We start from the raw sequence: 13,553 nt of genomic DNA, 5'->3' as shown, positions 1-13,553 counted from the left end.
CGTCCCTACACCCAGGATGAGCTGGTGCACATGAGCGTCTGGTATAGGCAGAAGTCATCAGAATCACTACCAACATGGCTTTTACATCTCTGGGATATGGGGGTGGAGAACATTGTTGTGTCGGGTACTGAGATGAGCTGAATGGCTTCCCTGACAACTCACCCTTTCCTCCAGCAGTGGTTGCAAAGTGCCCATCATGCCTCAGGGAATCAGACACTTCTGGATTGGATGACAGCTGCCATTAGGGCAGGTTGGCCTAATCAGGGTGATTTACCATATTTACCCAATAGCTGGAAAACGAATGTAGGGCTCCAACAGGTACTGCAGGAATTGGGCATGAAAAATATCATGTATAATATGGACCCCCAGGACCCCAATGAGGAGTTACTCAGTGTAGGAATGAGAAATCTGGTGTGGCATACAGCTCCTACATATCTCTTTGGGTCCCTAGGGACTACTTTTGCCCCCCACATAGGGCAACCTATAAGTGAGGCTACTCATACTTCAGCAGATCTGGGGGAGGTTGAAACAATAAGGGCACAGAAGGAAGTACAGGCTATGACTGAAAGGCGAGGTGCAAAAGGCCTGGGAAAGGTCTCAAGGACCCAGATGTGGGTTGATTTGATAAAGGCCGGGGTAGTGAAAGAAAAACTTGATGGACAGCCCAACAGGATCTTGTTAGAACTGTGGCACCAATTAAAGTCAGAGCCGCAGTTCCAGCTGCTGAGGTCCGGGACATGGAAACCGCAGTCAAGGCCTCATGCCCGACCTGTGTGCGCTGGCTAGAAGGAAAGCCTGCCTCTGATGTGGCCCAAGGCTACATCAGCATTTGTTGCACACAGGGCAAAAGACAAACTTGGGCTGTAGCTCGTTGGTGGAGCTTGCCATTGACCTTTGAGTGCTCTAAGAGGGACTTACACCAAGTCCCGCAGCTACATGGGACAATAGTAAAGGGGCTGATACCCTTTGTCAGGTGGCAGATAGACTACATTGGGCTCTGCCCATATCAGAAGGATACTGGTATGCCATGACTTGTGTGGACATGGCTATTGGACTATTGGTTGCTTTTCCTGCATGGCATGCAGATCAGCAAACCACCAAGAGGGGCCTGGAGTGTCTCTTTGCAGCCTATGGCTGGCCACAGATAATTGAGAGAGAACAAGGCACCCACTTTACTGGACATGCGTTATAAGAATGGGTGCAGCAATTAGGAAGAAAGTGCAAGTTTCACGTACCATATAACCCTATTGGGGCAGACATGACAGAGAAGTATGACAGTTTGATGAAATCTGGCCTGAAGTCAGACACCAGTAGTCTATAGGGCTGGTCGGTTCACTTATGGGCAGTGCTAGAGTGTTTGAATGAGAAGCCCTGAAAAGGAAACTTGAGCCCTGTGGATGTGCTCACACACCTTGCTGCCTCTCCTGTACAATTGTATGTGCAAACCAAAGAGGAGTTACTGAAGCTGGGATATGGCCAGCAGAGCAACATCCTGCTGCCAGCCCCTGCTGCATTAAACCCTGGAGACACTGTTGAGTAGATGCGCCCCTGGACATTTTGACACATGGACCAGTGATGGCTGGCCCTTCTGGCACCTTGGGGTAAGGGCCTGGAAGCTGGTCTCATGTGTATACCTGGAGTAACAGCAGAGTGGTCCCCAAAGGTCATGGTAGTGTACCCAAAATGTCCAGGAGGTAAAAGCATCTTACAGGGAAGTTCTATTTAATCTTTATGGCCAGTGCACATACCTCCCATAGCCCTATATACTGACCCATCTGTAACTCCCACAGGGAGGGGGGTGAAAGTCTGGTATACTAGACCAAGATGAGATCCCATTCCTGCCACTGTCCAGTCACAGGACCACTCTCTTGCAGGTATCCTACCTGGTGGGCAAGATTTGCCTATGCTGGTGTCATTAAAACACGTATCTTATCGCCCTTAAGGTTATTTTCTTCTACAGTCCTTGTGGCCTGGACGTACCTGCTGGCTGCAGCTGCTGTGTGATGACTGTTCGGAATCCTCTACCTCTTCATCTACCGCCTGCTGTGGAATGGGTGAGCTACGGACTTAATCTGCATAGGACTTTGAACTTAGTTGAATCCTCCAGCTTGAGGATTATCATGATTTTATTGCTGTTGCTACTGTATGTCATTAGTTTGGTCACAATGCTCCAGTTTTCTCACCCAGGGACCATTGTGGAAAATGGGGAATGAGTAGATTGTAAAGCAGGATTTCTGGAGGGATGGCCTGTGGATAAAATTGCAGTATTTCTAGAATCTCTCGCCCAGCTGTAGTGTATCTCCATATCAACAGGCATTTCCAAGGGGTGGAGAGAAGTAGTTCATCTCCATATCAGAGGGTAATTACTTGGGTGAGTGAGGGTTTATCTGGACTAGTTCATCTCCATATCAGAGGGCAATTACTTGGGTGAGTAAGGGTTTATCTGGACTAGTTCATCTCCATATCAGAGGGTAATTACTTGGGTGAGTGAGGGTTTATTTGGACCTGAGAGGCTGGGGTGAGGATTCACTCGCTTCTGCCACAGCAGGAGAGAGAGAGTGAGACCCCAGACAGCTGTCTGTAAGCAATAAACCGGTTTTAAACTTTATTTCCCCCTTTGACTGATTTTGGTTTCAGTGAGGTATTTTGCCCCGGGATTTCCCCTCCCCGGATTTGGAGCATGGCACAGACTATATATACTGTTGGAAAGGAATGAAATCCAGTCAATCTCAAGATTTTCTGGGTGGGAATAGCATGAAAGAAAACAACTATGGACAGCCTCAACGGATTTATTAGAAAAGAGCAGAGGGACTGGAAGAGCTAGAACAAGACTGGGGAACAGAGAGACCAGAAGAGAAAATCGAAGTCTTCCCAGTGTAGGGATTAAACAGATTAAAAATGCATTTAAGGACAAAGGCAGAAATAGAGTCTGCCCCGATTCGGTGAGAAAGGAGGCTGTAGAGATATCAGTGACGAAAAGGGATGGACCTGAGGTCCATTCAAGAAAGAATTTTCTTTCTCTAAGGTCAAAAGAAAGATGGAACTAAGACAATGGCTGAATGATGGAGAAAGAAAGCATGACAGACCAGGACAAACCCTACAAATCCAAGAGGGTCTTTGCATTAAAAAGAGGAATATTATGGAATGCCTTAAGGGATTATGTCTAAAAAGTAAATTTCTCCTGCTTACAATTACACTTAGTTTGCATCCTTATGTCTCCTTCCATTGTAATGGGTTGAATGGGTTTATGTTTTGGACAGTCCAGAAAGGGTGCCTGCTAAAAAAAAAAAATAGGAAAAAGTCTGGACCAGGGGATGAAGCTGTTATAACCCGTTAGTCAAATGTGGGATAAGAAAAGTTAACTAGGGACCTAGAAAATAAAGGGAGAAAGAATCATAGTAAGGAGGGGTGGAGAAAGACTACTGTCTTCCCACAGGCTTTAGTGGGATGTGGGATTTCATTTAGCCAAAGGCTATTATTCCTCAAGAAAAGTAATACAAAGTAGGGACCTAGCAAAAGACCAGTGCTAGGCTTTTGTACTGTTAGTATGGAGCCACAGTTAACATGACATTGTCTGTGCTCCTGTTCCAGCTGTAATTTATCCTGAGAGAAGATGGAAAAGTCAAATTCAGGAAACAGGAAAGAAGTGAAGTGATGGTATATTCAGCTTCCACTATTAGCAGTCTCTTCCTTGGAAAAATGACTGGAGAAGCTAGGAAAATTAATAGAAAAAAGCATTTTCAAATACAGATGTTCCCTGACTTACAATGGTTCAACTTAAGATTTTACGATGGTGGGAAGTGATATCCATTCTTCCTTTGAATTTTGCTTTTTGCTTTTTCCAGGGCTAACAATACATGGCACGATCCTCTCTGGTAATGCTGGGTAGTGAGCTGCAGCTGGTGGTCAGCCACAGGATCATGAGGGTAAATAACTGATACATTTATAACCCTTCTGTACCCATATACCCATTCTGTTCTTTCCTTTCAGTACAGATTTCAATAAATTACAGGAGATATTTCACACTTCTTTATAAAATAGGTTTGTTACATGATTTTTCCCAACTGTAGGCTACTGTAAGTGTTCTGAGCATATTTAAGGTAGGCAAGGCTAAGCTATGATGTTTGGTTGGTGAGGTGTATCAGATGTATTTTCAATTTAAGATGGGTTTATCAGGATGTAACCTCATCATAAACCAAGGAAGATTTGTAAAGAAACTTGCTGGTAAGGCAAGATAGTCCACTTCAGAGAGGGCAAACAATCTAGTTGGCAGTGAGGGAAAAAAATTTAAGCATTTGTTATCAAGTTGTCCCAACACCAGAGCTAAGAAATGTCAGACCCAAGAAGGCCTGAATCAAAGACAAGAGGTTAGAGTTAGAAAGAACTTTGAAGTCAATACAGAGGATGAGATCAAGGGTCAAATTAAATTGTGATTAGTAATGTTAATGAATGGTAAGAAAAGTACCAAAATCTACCTAGATCTTTTAAATCCTGGTTTACATAATTCAGTCTAAAAAATACTGCATTTAATGCTGGTGCCTTCCTAACTTTAAATTATCAGGGAAAAAGACTAGAAATGTGTGCTTATCTTTTTGTGTTAACCATGTCTATCAATGGTTAAGTGCACCCTAACTTTACTTTTGACTAGTGAAATAAAAACACTTAAAAGTGTAATATGAAAACCTAGACACATAAAATAATAACAATGAGAAAGGGGAACCCTCCTACACTGCTGGTGGGAATGTAAATTAGTTCAACCATTGTGGAAAGCAATATGGAGGTTCCTCAAAAAACTAAAAATAGAAATACCATTTGACCCAGGAATTCCACTTCTAGGAATTTACCCTAAGAATGCAGGAGCCCAGTTTGAAAAAGACATATGCACCCCTATGTTTATCACAGTACTATTTACAATAGCCAAGAAATGGAAGCAACCTAAGTGTCCATCAGTAGATGAATGGATAAAGATGTGGTACAAATACACAATGGAATACTATTGGGCCATAAGAAGAAAACAAATCCTACCAATTGCAACAACACAGATGGAGCTGAAGGGTATTATACTTAGTGAAATAAGCCAAGTGGAGAAAGACAAATAAGCCAGGTGGAGAAAGACAAATACCAAATGATTTCACTCATTTGTGGAGTATAACAACAAAGCAAAAACTGAAGGAACAAAACAGCAGCAGACTCACAGAACCCAAGAATGGACTAACAGTTACCAAAGGGAAAGGGACTGTGGAGGGTGGGTGGGAAGGGAGGGATAAGGGATTAAGGGGCATTATGATTAGCACATATAATGTGGGGTGGGGGCACAGGGAAGGAAGTATAACGGAGAAAACAAGTAGTGACTCTACAGCATCTTACCATGCTGATGGACAGTGACTGTAATGGGGTATGTGGTGGGGACTTGATATTGGGGGGAATCTAGTAACCACAATGTTGCTCATGTGACTGTATATCAATGATACCTTAATAAAAATAAAAAACAATAAAAAATAATAACAATGACAAAGTCAGAAATAGTATTCCTTATGAGAGAAATTTAAGTACTAGCAGCTTTACCCTACACTTACTTAAACACAAAAAGTAAAATGGAACATCTCTTTAATGCCCTCATGGCCTATACTGCAGGATAACATAGAAAAGATTGTTCTAAAACAAAACTTTTTGTAGTACATACAGCATTAGTTAAATCTTTTTTGATAAAGTCATAGACAGGCTGATAATCCAAATTCTGCTCTATGGTATCAGGTAATTCCAATGTATGTAATTATAAAAAGGGGTTTCCATGGTCATTAAATTATTAATGACTTTTACTCAGGACAAAACTAAAATCCTTGAGGTGACTTACCTTTTTTAAACTGAATTTTGTAGAACTGGCAACCTTAATATTGTACTTACAACTTCATACTACAGATAAAATTAGTTCTACAAATAAACTACAATGATATGAACTCATCTATTTAGGAAAAGACTGTAGTTCTGACTTTATGTTGTTTATTCTCTTTTTAGCTCATTTTCCTTTGGGCATTTTGTTTTGTGCTGGAATTGTAAGGAAATTATCTGACTCAGAGTAGTCAGATATATAACTTGTTAGTGTCCAACACAAAATATTAGTAGGACAGTTAAAGGACTAGAAACAGCTTCTACATTATGTGAATTTTACTTACAGAACTTTTATCTGGCTCCCGTGACCACAGATCACTGCATAACCAGTGGCACAGATATAGATGTCAATTCAGAAAGGCCTTTAAATTTAGTTTCCAGTTACAAATCTTTACAACCTCCAAAAGTCACTGTACAAAATTAATTTTATTTTCACAATAGAAAACAAATTATTCAAGAGTAAAAAGCAACCAAATGTTGAAAATCCATTGTGGATGTGGTATGGAGATATTCAACCATCATTATCCTTAATCACTGACTAAAATTATATAAATGCCACCCACTACCAATTAACATATTATAATACAGATGTCTGTAAATTTCTAGACTGTTGTTTGCAGAACTACTTTGATTGCTTTGTCAAGGCAGTCTTTGTGGAGGCTTTTATTTTAACTTTTGCAGTGAGCATGACAACCTTGAATATCATGGTTTGCATTTTAAATCTTTATGAAAGATTCTCCCCACCCCAAAGCTCTATTTCTTCCTAGTGTGTCATTATCTCTTGGAGGAAATTAATTCTTTAGAGTCGGTCAGTTCTTGGTGTCCAAATTCAAATGGACAAGGCATGTAGTATGCTTATACTCTATACTAAAACAGGCAAGTACTGCTGAAAAGCCTTTAAGATACAGTCCTGCAGGCATTTATTTTAATCACCATAATTCCAAATTTATACATATTAATGAAAAAAACCTAACTTCCACCCCCCAAAACCCAAAACCCAACCTCCCCTCAGTAAACTCAGTTCTGAAGGCAATACAGTTGGTTGCTACACTGGAAAAATTAAAGTATGTATAAAAATGCATTTTCTTACTGGTTCATAGGGGTTTACCTCAAGATTTCGTGTAATAATTCTATTCCTTCCAACAATAATTTTCTAGTTAGGTTTTTCTCTATTGATTTCTGACTAAGAATTCTTGTCAGGGAAAAAAGGGAGAGAGAAATCTTTTTTCAAGTTGGGGGGCATAGGGGATGATAACAAAGACAAAAAGATATTAATTCATATTTAAAACCTTAGGTTTGGTGGGAAGAGACTTCTTGGTCTCCTCCCAGGTTCGTTTTTGCCCATGCCCCAACAGGAGAGGGCAGACAGACCAAAAAATATTCCTGTCTTTTTGGATCAGTGGCTAGAATTACCAAGGGAACCTGAATATTTTAAGATAGTTGGTGTACACATTAGGTCAATTAAATCAATCTCTGGAGGTTTTTTCTTTGTTAAAAGCTTCCCTGTCATTCTAGGTATACCCAGCATTGAGAACCACAGTCTAGAAAATAGGAAGATAAGGGATTCCTACGAGAAAAGGCATGAGATTGTAGATTATACATAAGAACACTGTGAAGTTTACAAGGGCTAGATGATGATGTCCACAAAGTCAACCAAAAGGCAAACACCGAAGTATCCTCCTTACTTGCTATCACAGGTGGAGGGAGTTGGAAGGAATCTTATACATCAGCTGTCTCTCTATTTTGATTATATACTTTATCAGCAAAAAACTTAAAGCATGAATTGTATGTATATTATTTGTAAATTATAAAAATGTACTGCTGTATTAATATGCATGGATATTATAAAGTAAACACAAATTTCAATGGATGAAATAAAAACATTTTTAAGATTAGGTTTAATTTGTAAAAATCACAAAACACTTTTTGCTCTCAAAATACAGTGATCTGTCTTTACATTTTGGATGCTTAGTTTTTAAACAAATGGCAAACTGATAGCCTCACTTCAGCAACAGCTAATATAACCTAAGGTATAACACACACAAAGGTCAAGGGTCACTGTCAGTTATTTCTGAGGAGCCTTCAGCTCTGGGCTTTGGTGGTGATGGCAGCAGGGAACCGGCAGGCCACACCTCCAAGATTCCCTTGCCAGCTGGTTTCCAGCTGGGGTTCTGACAAAGGGGAGGATCAAAGTAGGAGGAAGGGAGATTTTTTCCTTTTGGTTTACAGCACCCCCAGCAGCAGACTCTGGTAACCAACCTCCGTCTCCCTTTTGCAACTCCAGCAATTCCATTTTATATTCCTAAACTATCTGAAACCAATTCCCTCCATTAAATGCTTGAAAATCTAGAGTTGCTTTTGTTTCTATGATAGTTACTGACTGATGAGCACACTTAAAATGGTACTGAAATTTCCTTTCTGGGATGGCTAAGTTCGTGTCACTTTTAATTGCACCATCACTTCTACCTCATGAAGTGACTGATAAAGAGATCATTTTAGAAGCAAAAGGGTCAGTTTTTCTATTTTCTTGTTTATATATATTTGCTTTATTAGTATCATCTTTAATCTACAGTTTCTTTGTAGGAATCTTTTAAAGCCATAATCTGTAAATCTTTGAATTTAGCACCAAACCTAAAATACTGAAAGGAAATAAAAACGTGAGGTGCTAAAAGCATCACTGTCAATCCCTCTGTTAAACAATTTCTACTTTCCTGCTGAAAAATGACTGACCAGCAGAGAGACTGCAAAAGGGTGCCAGGGTCAACCTACATAGCAAGTATTTCTAAAACGAAGGTGGAAAACAAGATAAATGTAAGTTCTAATATTTTCCCCTTTACTCAAATGGGCCCTCTAGTTAAATCTTATTCTGACAACCCATGATTTTCCAAGTGTATTTTCACTACTTTAAGGATGGGGGAAGGGGAATTTGATGTTCAAATATTTGTAAATACAGAATTAAACAAATTCCTGAAGGCCTCCAACTTTAATATATTCAATGCAGTGTAAATTTTGAAGAGTGGGATATAATCAGAATCTATAAGTTCTTTCAATACAGAATCTTTTTACACAACTCCTGAAAATTGCATTCATAGAACTTTAACTGCTAAAATAAAATACGGGGCTGTGGGTTTATGTAGTTCCATCTGGAAGAACTTTGAAAATTTTTCAACATCATATTCAATTTAAAATATTTTATTGAATGTCTTGATTTCATAAACCTCTAAATCACTCCTGTTGAACTAGGTGTTGAACCTGTTCTCAGTTACTTAAAAATCAATGTCTCCTCTGGTAACAATAACAAAAGTTACATACTCTTCCTATACTTGGTATTACACTATAAGATTGAAAATGTTTTTAAAAGCTATGGGGGGGGTTTAAAAGCTATGGGGGGGAATCAAATGGGAAAAAAGTCACTGAACATTCAAATAACACAGTGTGGTAGATTATAGTCAGTCTGTTTTTATGTAAACTAAATCTTAATCAAAGATTACTATATGACTCATTACTAGAACTACATTAGTATAATGATTCACTCATACTATGACAACAAAGGTTGATACCATGAATTGAAATGCCACTTAATGTTGAGGAATCTTTAAAGTGGATGTTATAGCTTTATATACTAACAAGGAGTTCAGAATATAACACACTCACACTTATTTTAGCAGTAAAAAGAAAACAATGTAAAACATCCTAAAAATACGATATTTGGAATTTCCGTACCTGCCAAGCAAATACAGTGCCAATGTCACTAAGAGCATAAACTGGAGAGAGGTCAGAGCTTTGATTATGAGCAAAGTGCTAGCTTTGATCAACCTAAGAGAGATTTCCCTTTTGCCTCAGAAATTGTAGTCTATAGCAAGAGTGACCCTTGCAGTGAAATTTATGAAAAAATGTACAGAAATGTAGACTCACTACTTCAAAGGACCCCAACTGGGGTCTAAAAGGGCACAACCAAAAAGAAGTGATAATTCCTTGAAGACAGGAACTTTATTTGCTTCATTAGAAGTCGGTATCTCAAGTACAAGCAGGCATTTAAAAAATACCTATTGTTGGGAGAAGACGACTCTTAGATGACTGCCAGAGGCTGCCGCGGCTAGGCAGTAACACTCTTCCCCATCTTTCCTCCCTTTGCCATCCCAACAGAAAAGCTTTATTGCCCACTGGGACAATTCTAACAAATAAAAACGATTTAATAGAGAAGAAAATTATGGAAAGTCACACTGTAGCTCCTATCATCCCAAAATGATAGTTAAGAACTATTAAAGTACTTAACTAATCTTTGTTTTTGGACGCTTCCAATCTTCTCCTATCTTACACAATAGAGAAACACTGCTGTATATACATCTTTGGACACCTATTTTTCTACTATAAATTCTTAGATATAAGGCTGCTAGGTCAAAGGATATACATTTTTTTACACAAGTTACCAGACTTCTCTCCAGGAAGGTGATACCTCTCTATAGCTTATGGAAAGTTTGGTCTTTCTTGTCCTCACTGTGATAAATGCATACACAAGAGCGGAAACCTGTATACAGAAGGTTGGCCCATAAATGGAGAGAAAACCATAATTAGGGGCTAGAGTAGAAGAGGAAGAAAGGCAAAGACAATTAAGGCCTATGCCACTTTATAACTTTATATCTCTACTTCCACTTGACTCCAGAAGTAGAGTAGAAAAGATGAGAATAGAAGAGCATAAAGACACAGAAATTTATCTACTTGTCTCAATCAAGAGGCCACATAAAAATATCTGATAGTTTTGTTTTCACTTATCTTGCCTGTGCTCTTCTTCTTATTGCCCTAAGGCATAAGCAGGGGCTGTGAAGTGACAGCCTGGCTGGATACAGCTGAACTCTGACTTGCTTTAAAAATCCAAATAGTACAGCAGTTTTTAAACTCTGAATGTCTTTAGAAGGGGTATGTGCTCTCCAGTTCATCATAGTCCCTACCATTTTACCTTCTTAGATTTCGGCATTGTGCTCACTGAACATGCCTGTCTGCTTGGCCCCACAGGCATCTGCCTGTCATAGTAAAAAGCCATAAGAACCTTAAATATAAAGTAGTGGTTTGGCAGATATTAATCTGCATTAATTAAGAAGTCTGCATACTTAAGGCCAGGTAAAGAGGGTTTATTTCTTCCTAAACTCAATATCAAGAGGAATCTTAAGCAAAATAGGACATATCAACTGTCAACTGCTACTTGACTTGACTTAGGCTTCATTTTATTTTCAGAAAATCATAACATTTCTTCTTACATTACAGGTATTTCAAAGACCTATTATCGCTAGCCCTTTTGGCACTGCTGATGACTCACAGCAACATAGCATAATGGCTCCTAAAGCAGACTGCCTGGGTTCAACACCTGAACTTGGTAACTACTGGCTGTGTGACTTCAAGTAAGCTAACCATTCTGTGTCTCGGTTACTTCGTGCGTAAAGTGAAGATAACAGCAGTAGTCACTTCATCCGGCAATTATGAAGACTCTGTGTGTCATTATTTATGAAGTACTCAGAACAGTTCCTGGCACAAAGTGTTCATACTTATGTATGCACTGCATACTGTGTAATATACATAGTATACATAGATATACTTCAGTACAAAAGGTTTAAAAAACATATGGGCAGTTCTCACTTTGCATGGTAGTGTGAGACCATAAAAGTGCCTGTGAAAGCTGAAACTATGCAAAGCAATCTTAATAATCAATGGGAACAATTACTATTGTTCCATGACTTCTAAAACTTTTTGTCAAAACATTAGAAACTCTATTATAAAGGTATAGGATAATGAAAATATAATAAAACTAGTATTTATTAAGGACATTGTGGTTTAAACATCTAAAACACTGAAAATCGAAGTGTTTTATTTCTTTGAAAAACTTAACAAGAGTAGTTTCACCAGTAGTTGCAGCCTTCTCACTACATGACTTAGAACACAGAGTAAACATCTTTATGTTTGGCAAACTGTCAGATTCCTTACTGAGTCTGGCTAATTCCAGCATTGGAGAGCAAGGTACATGACTACTGAGGTTCTTCTGAAACCTAAGAGTCCATGATACAGAAAAGAATAAAAATATGACAGAATGAAGAGAGACATAAGGACTTACATTGTACTGATGATTAGCAACAGGTTTGTAATTGGTTGTCACAACTTTGTCCAACTGCTGTGACAGCCTTACAGGTTTGGAAGATTCTTCTATTTGCAATCTGAAAGACAGAAGGCATTATCAATATCTTACTTGTTTATTAGAGTGAAACCTGAAGAGTTATTCCTATAATTCTTCTTATTACAGACCTTATACTTAATATATATAAAAAAGCAATTTCAGAAGATATATCAGCCTTAATATATCAAAAGCACACTGAATATGTATGACCATAATACAGAAGCCAGACTATAAACTAACCATACAAGCAATCTTATCATAACTCTACAACTTCTAATTCTATATTGTAAAGTCAATACTTAACTACTATAACAAAGAAGATAACCAGCTTCAAATTTCAAAAAAATACTGCATGTAAAAATGAATTACCTGAAATTATATGGTCTAAAATTAATCAAGTTATTGATTTAAAACTTCTATTCACTTGATAAGAGTACATTGGTAGACTCCAGTGGCTGTTTTACTGAATAGCATAGATATTAAACATTTCCATCATCACAGAACTCTGACTGGACAGCCCTGGTCTAGAACTACTGCAAGACTCTAAAATATAACTCAAAATACCACTTTTGGAATAAGAGCCATAAAATAAGTCCATGATACAGAAAAGAATAAAAATATAACAGAATGAAGAATTCTGTTCAAAAGAATAGGAACCAAAAATAATTTTCATTTAAAATTCTTTCAAAAGCACAACTTGTGGTACCTGCTTTTTTAAAAAACTGAAGTATAGCTGATATATAATTTTATGTTGGTTTTCAAGTACCAGTGTTTCAACAGTTATCCATATTGTTAAATACTTACTCCCTTTACCCCCTCAGTGCAGTTACGATTTGTCAACATAGAAAGATGTTAACAGAATCATTGGCTATATTCTCCATGTTGTACTACCATCCCTGTGATACACTTATATTATGATTAAGAATTTTTGTGCCCCTTTATTCCCTTCACCCTCCCCACTCACCCATCCCAATTGCTCCCCCATGGTAAGCACCAGTCAATTCTCACTGTCTATAAGTCTACTGTTATTTTGTTCATTTTGTTTTGTTTTTATATTCCACAAATAAGTGAAATCATATGGCATTTTTCTTTCATCACCTGCCTTATTGCACTTAGTAAAATACCCTCTAGGTCCATCCATGTTGTCACAAATGGAAGGATTTCTTTATTTTTTTATGGCTGAATAATAGTCCATGTATATATGTACTACCTCTTCTTTATCAATTCATCTACTGATGGACACTTAGGTTACTTCCATTTCTTGGCTGTTGGAACCTCCATACTGCTTTCCACAGTGACTGCACCAATTTACATTCCCACCAGCAGTGTAGGAGGGTTCCCTTTTCTCCACATCCTTGCCAACACTTGTTATTTCTTGTTTCTTGGATGGTGGCCATCTAACTGGTGTGAGGTGGTATCTCATTGTGGTTTGATTTTCATTTCCCTGATGATTAGTAGTGTAGAGCATTTTTTCATGTGTCTGTTGGCCTTCCGTACTCCT

General features: G+C 38.4%; 1 protein-coding gene across 1 annotated transcript in view; it reads right to left on the bottom strand.

Moving 5' to 3' along the window:
* Nucleotides 1-13,553, bottom strand: part of GTF2F2 (general transcription factor IIF subunit 2) — a 194,930-nt gene that overhangs the window by 23,380 nt on the left and 157,997 nt on the right. The window contains exon 6 of the mRNA XM_037002115.2: nt 11,993-12,092. Coding sequence (XP_036858010.1) covers nt 11,993-12,092 — 100 coding nt within the window. The remainder of the gene's footprint in view (nt 1-11,992; nt 12,093-13,553) is intronic.

This window comes from Manis javanica, chromosome 9, assembly GCF_040802235.1.
Source record: "Manis javanica isolate MJ-LG chromosome 9, MJ_LKY, whole genome shotgun sequence".
Classification (NCBI taxonomy): domain Eukaryota; kingdom Metazoa; phylum Chordata; class Mammalia; order Pholidota; family Manidae; genus Manis; species Manis javanica.
The sequence above is the reverse complement of the archived record's forward strand: the minus strand, read 5'-3'. Positions and strand labels throughout refer to the sequence as shown.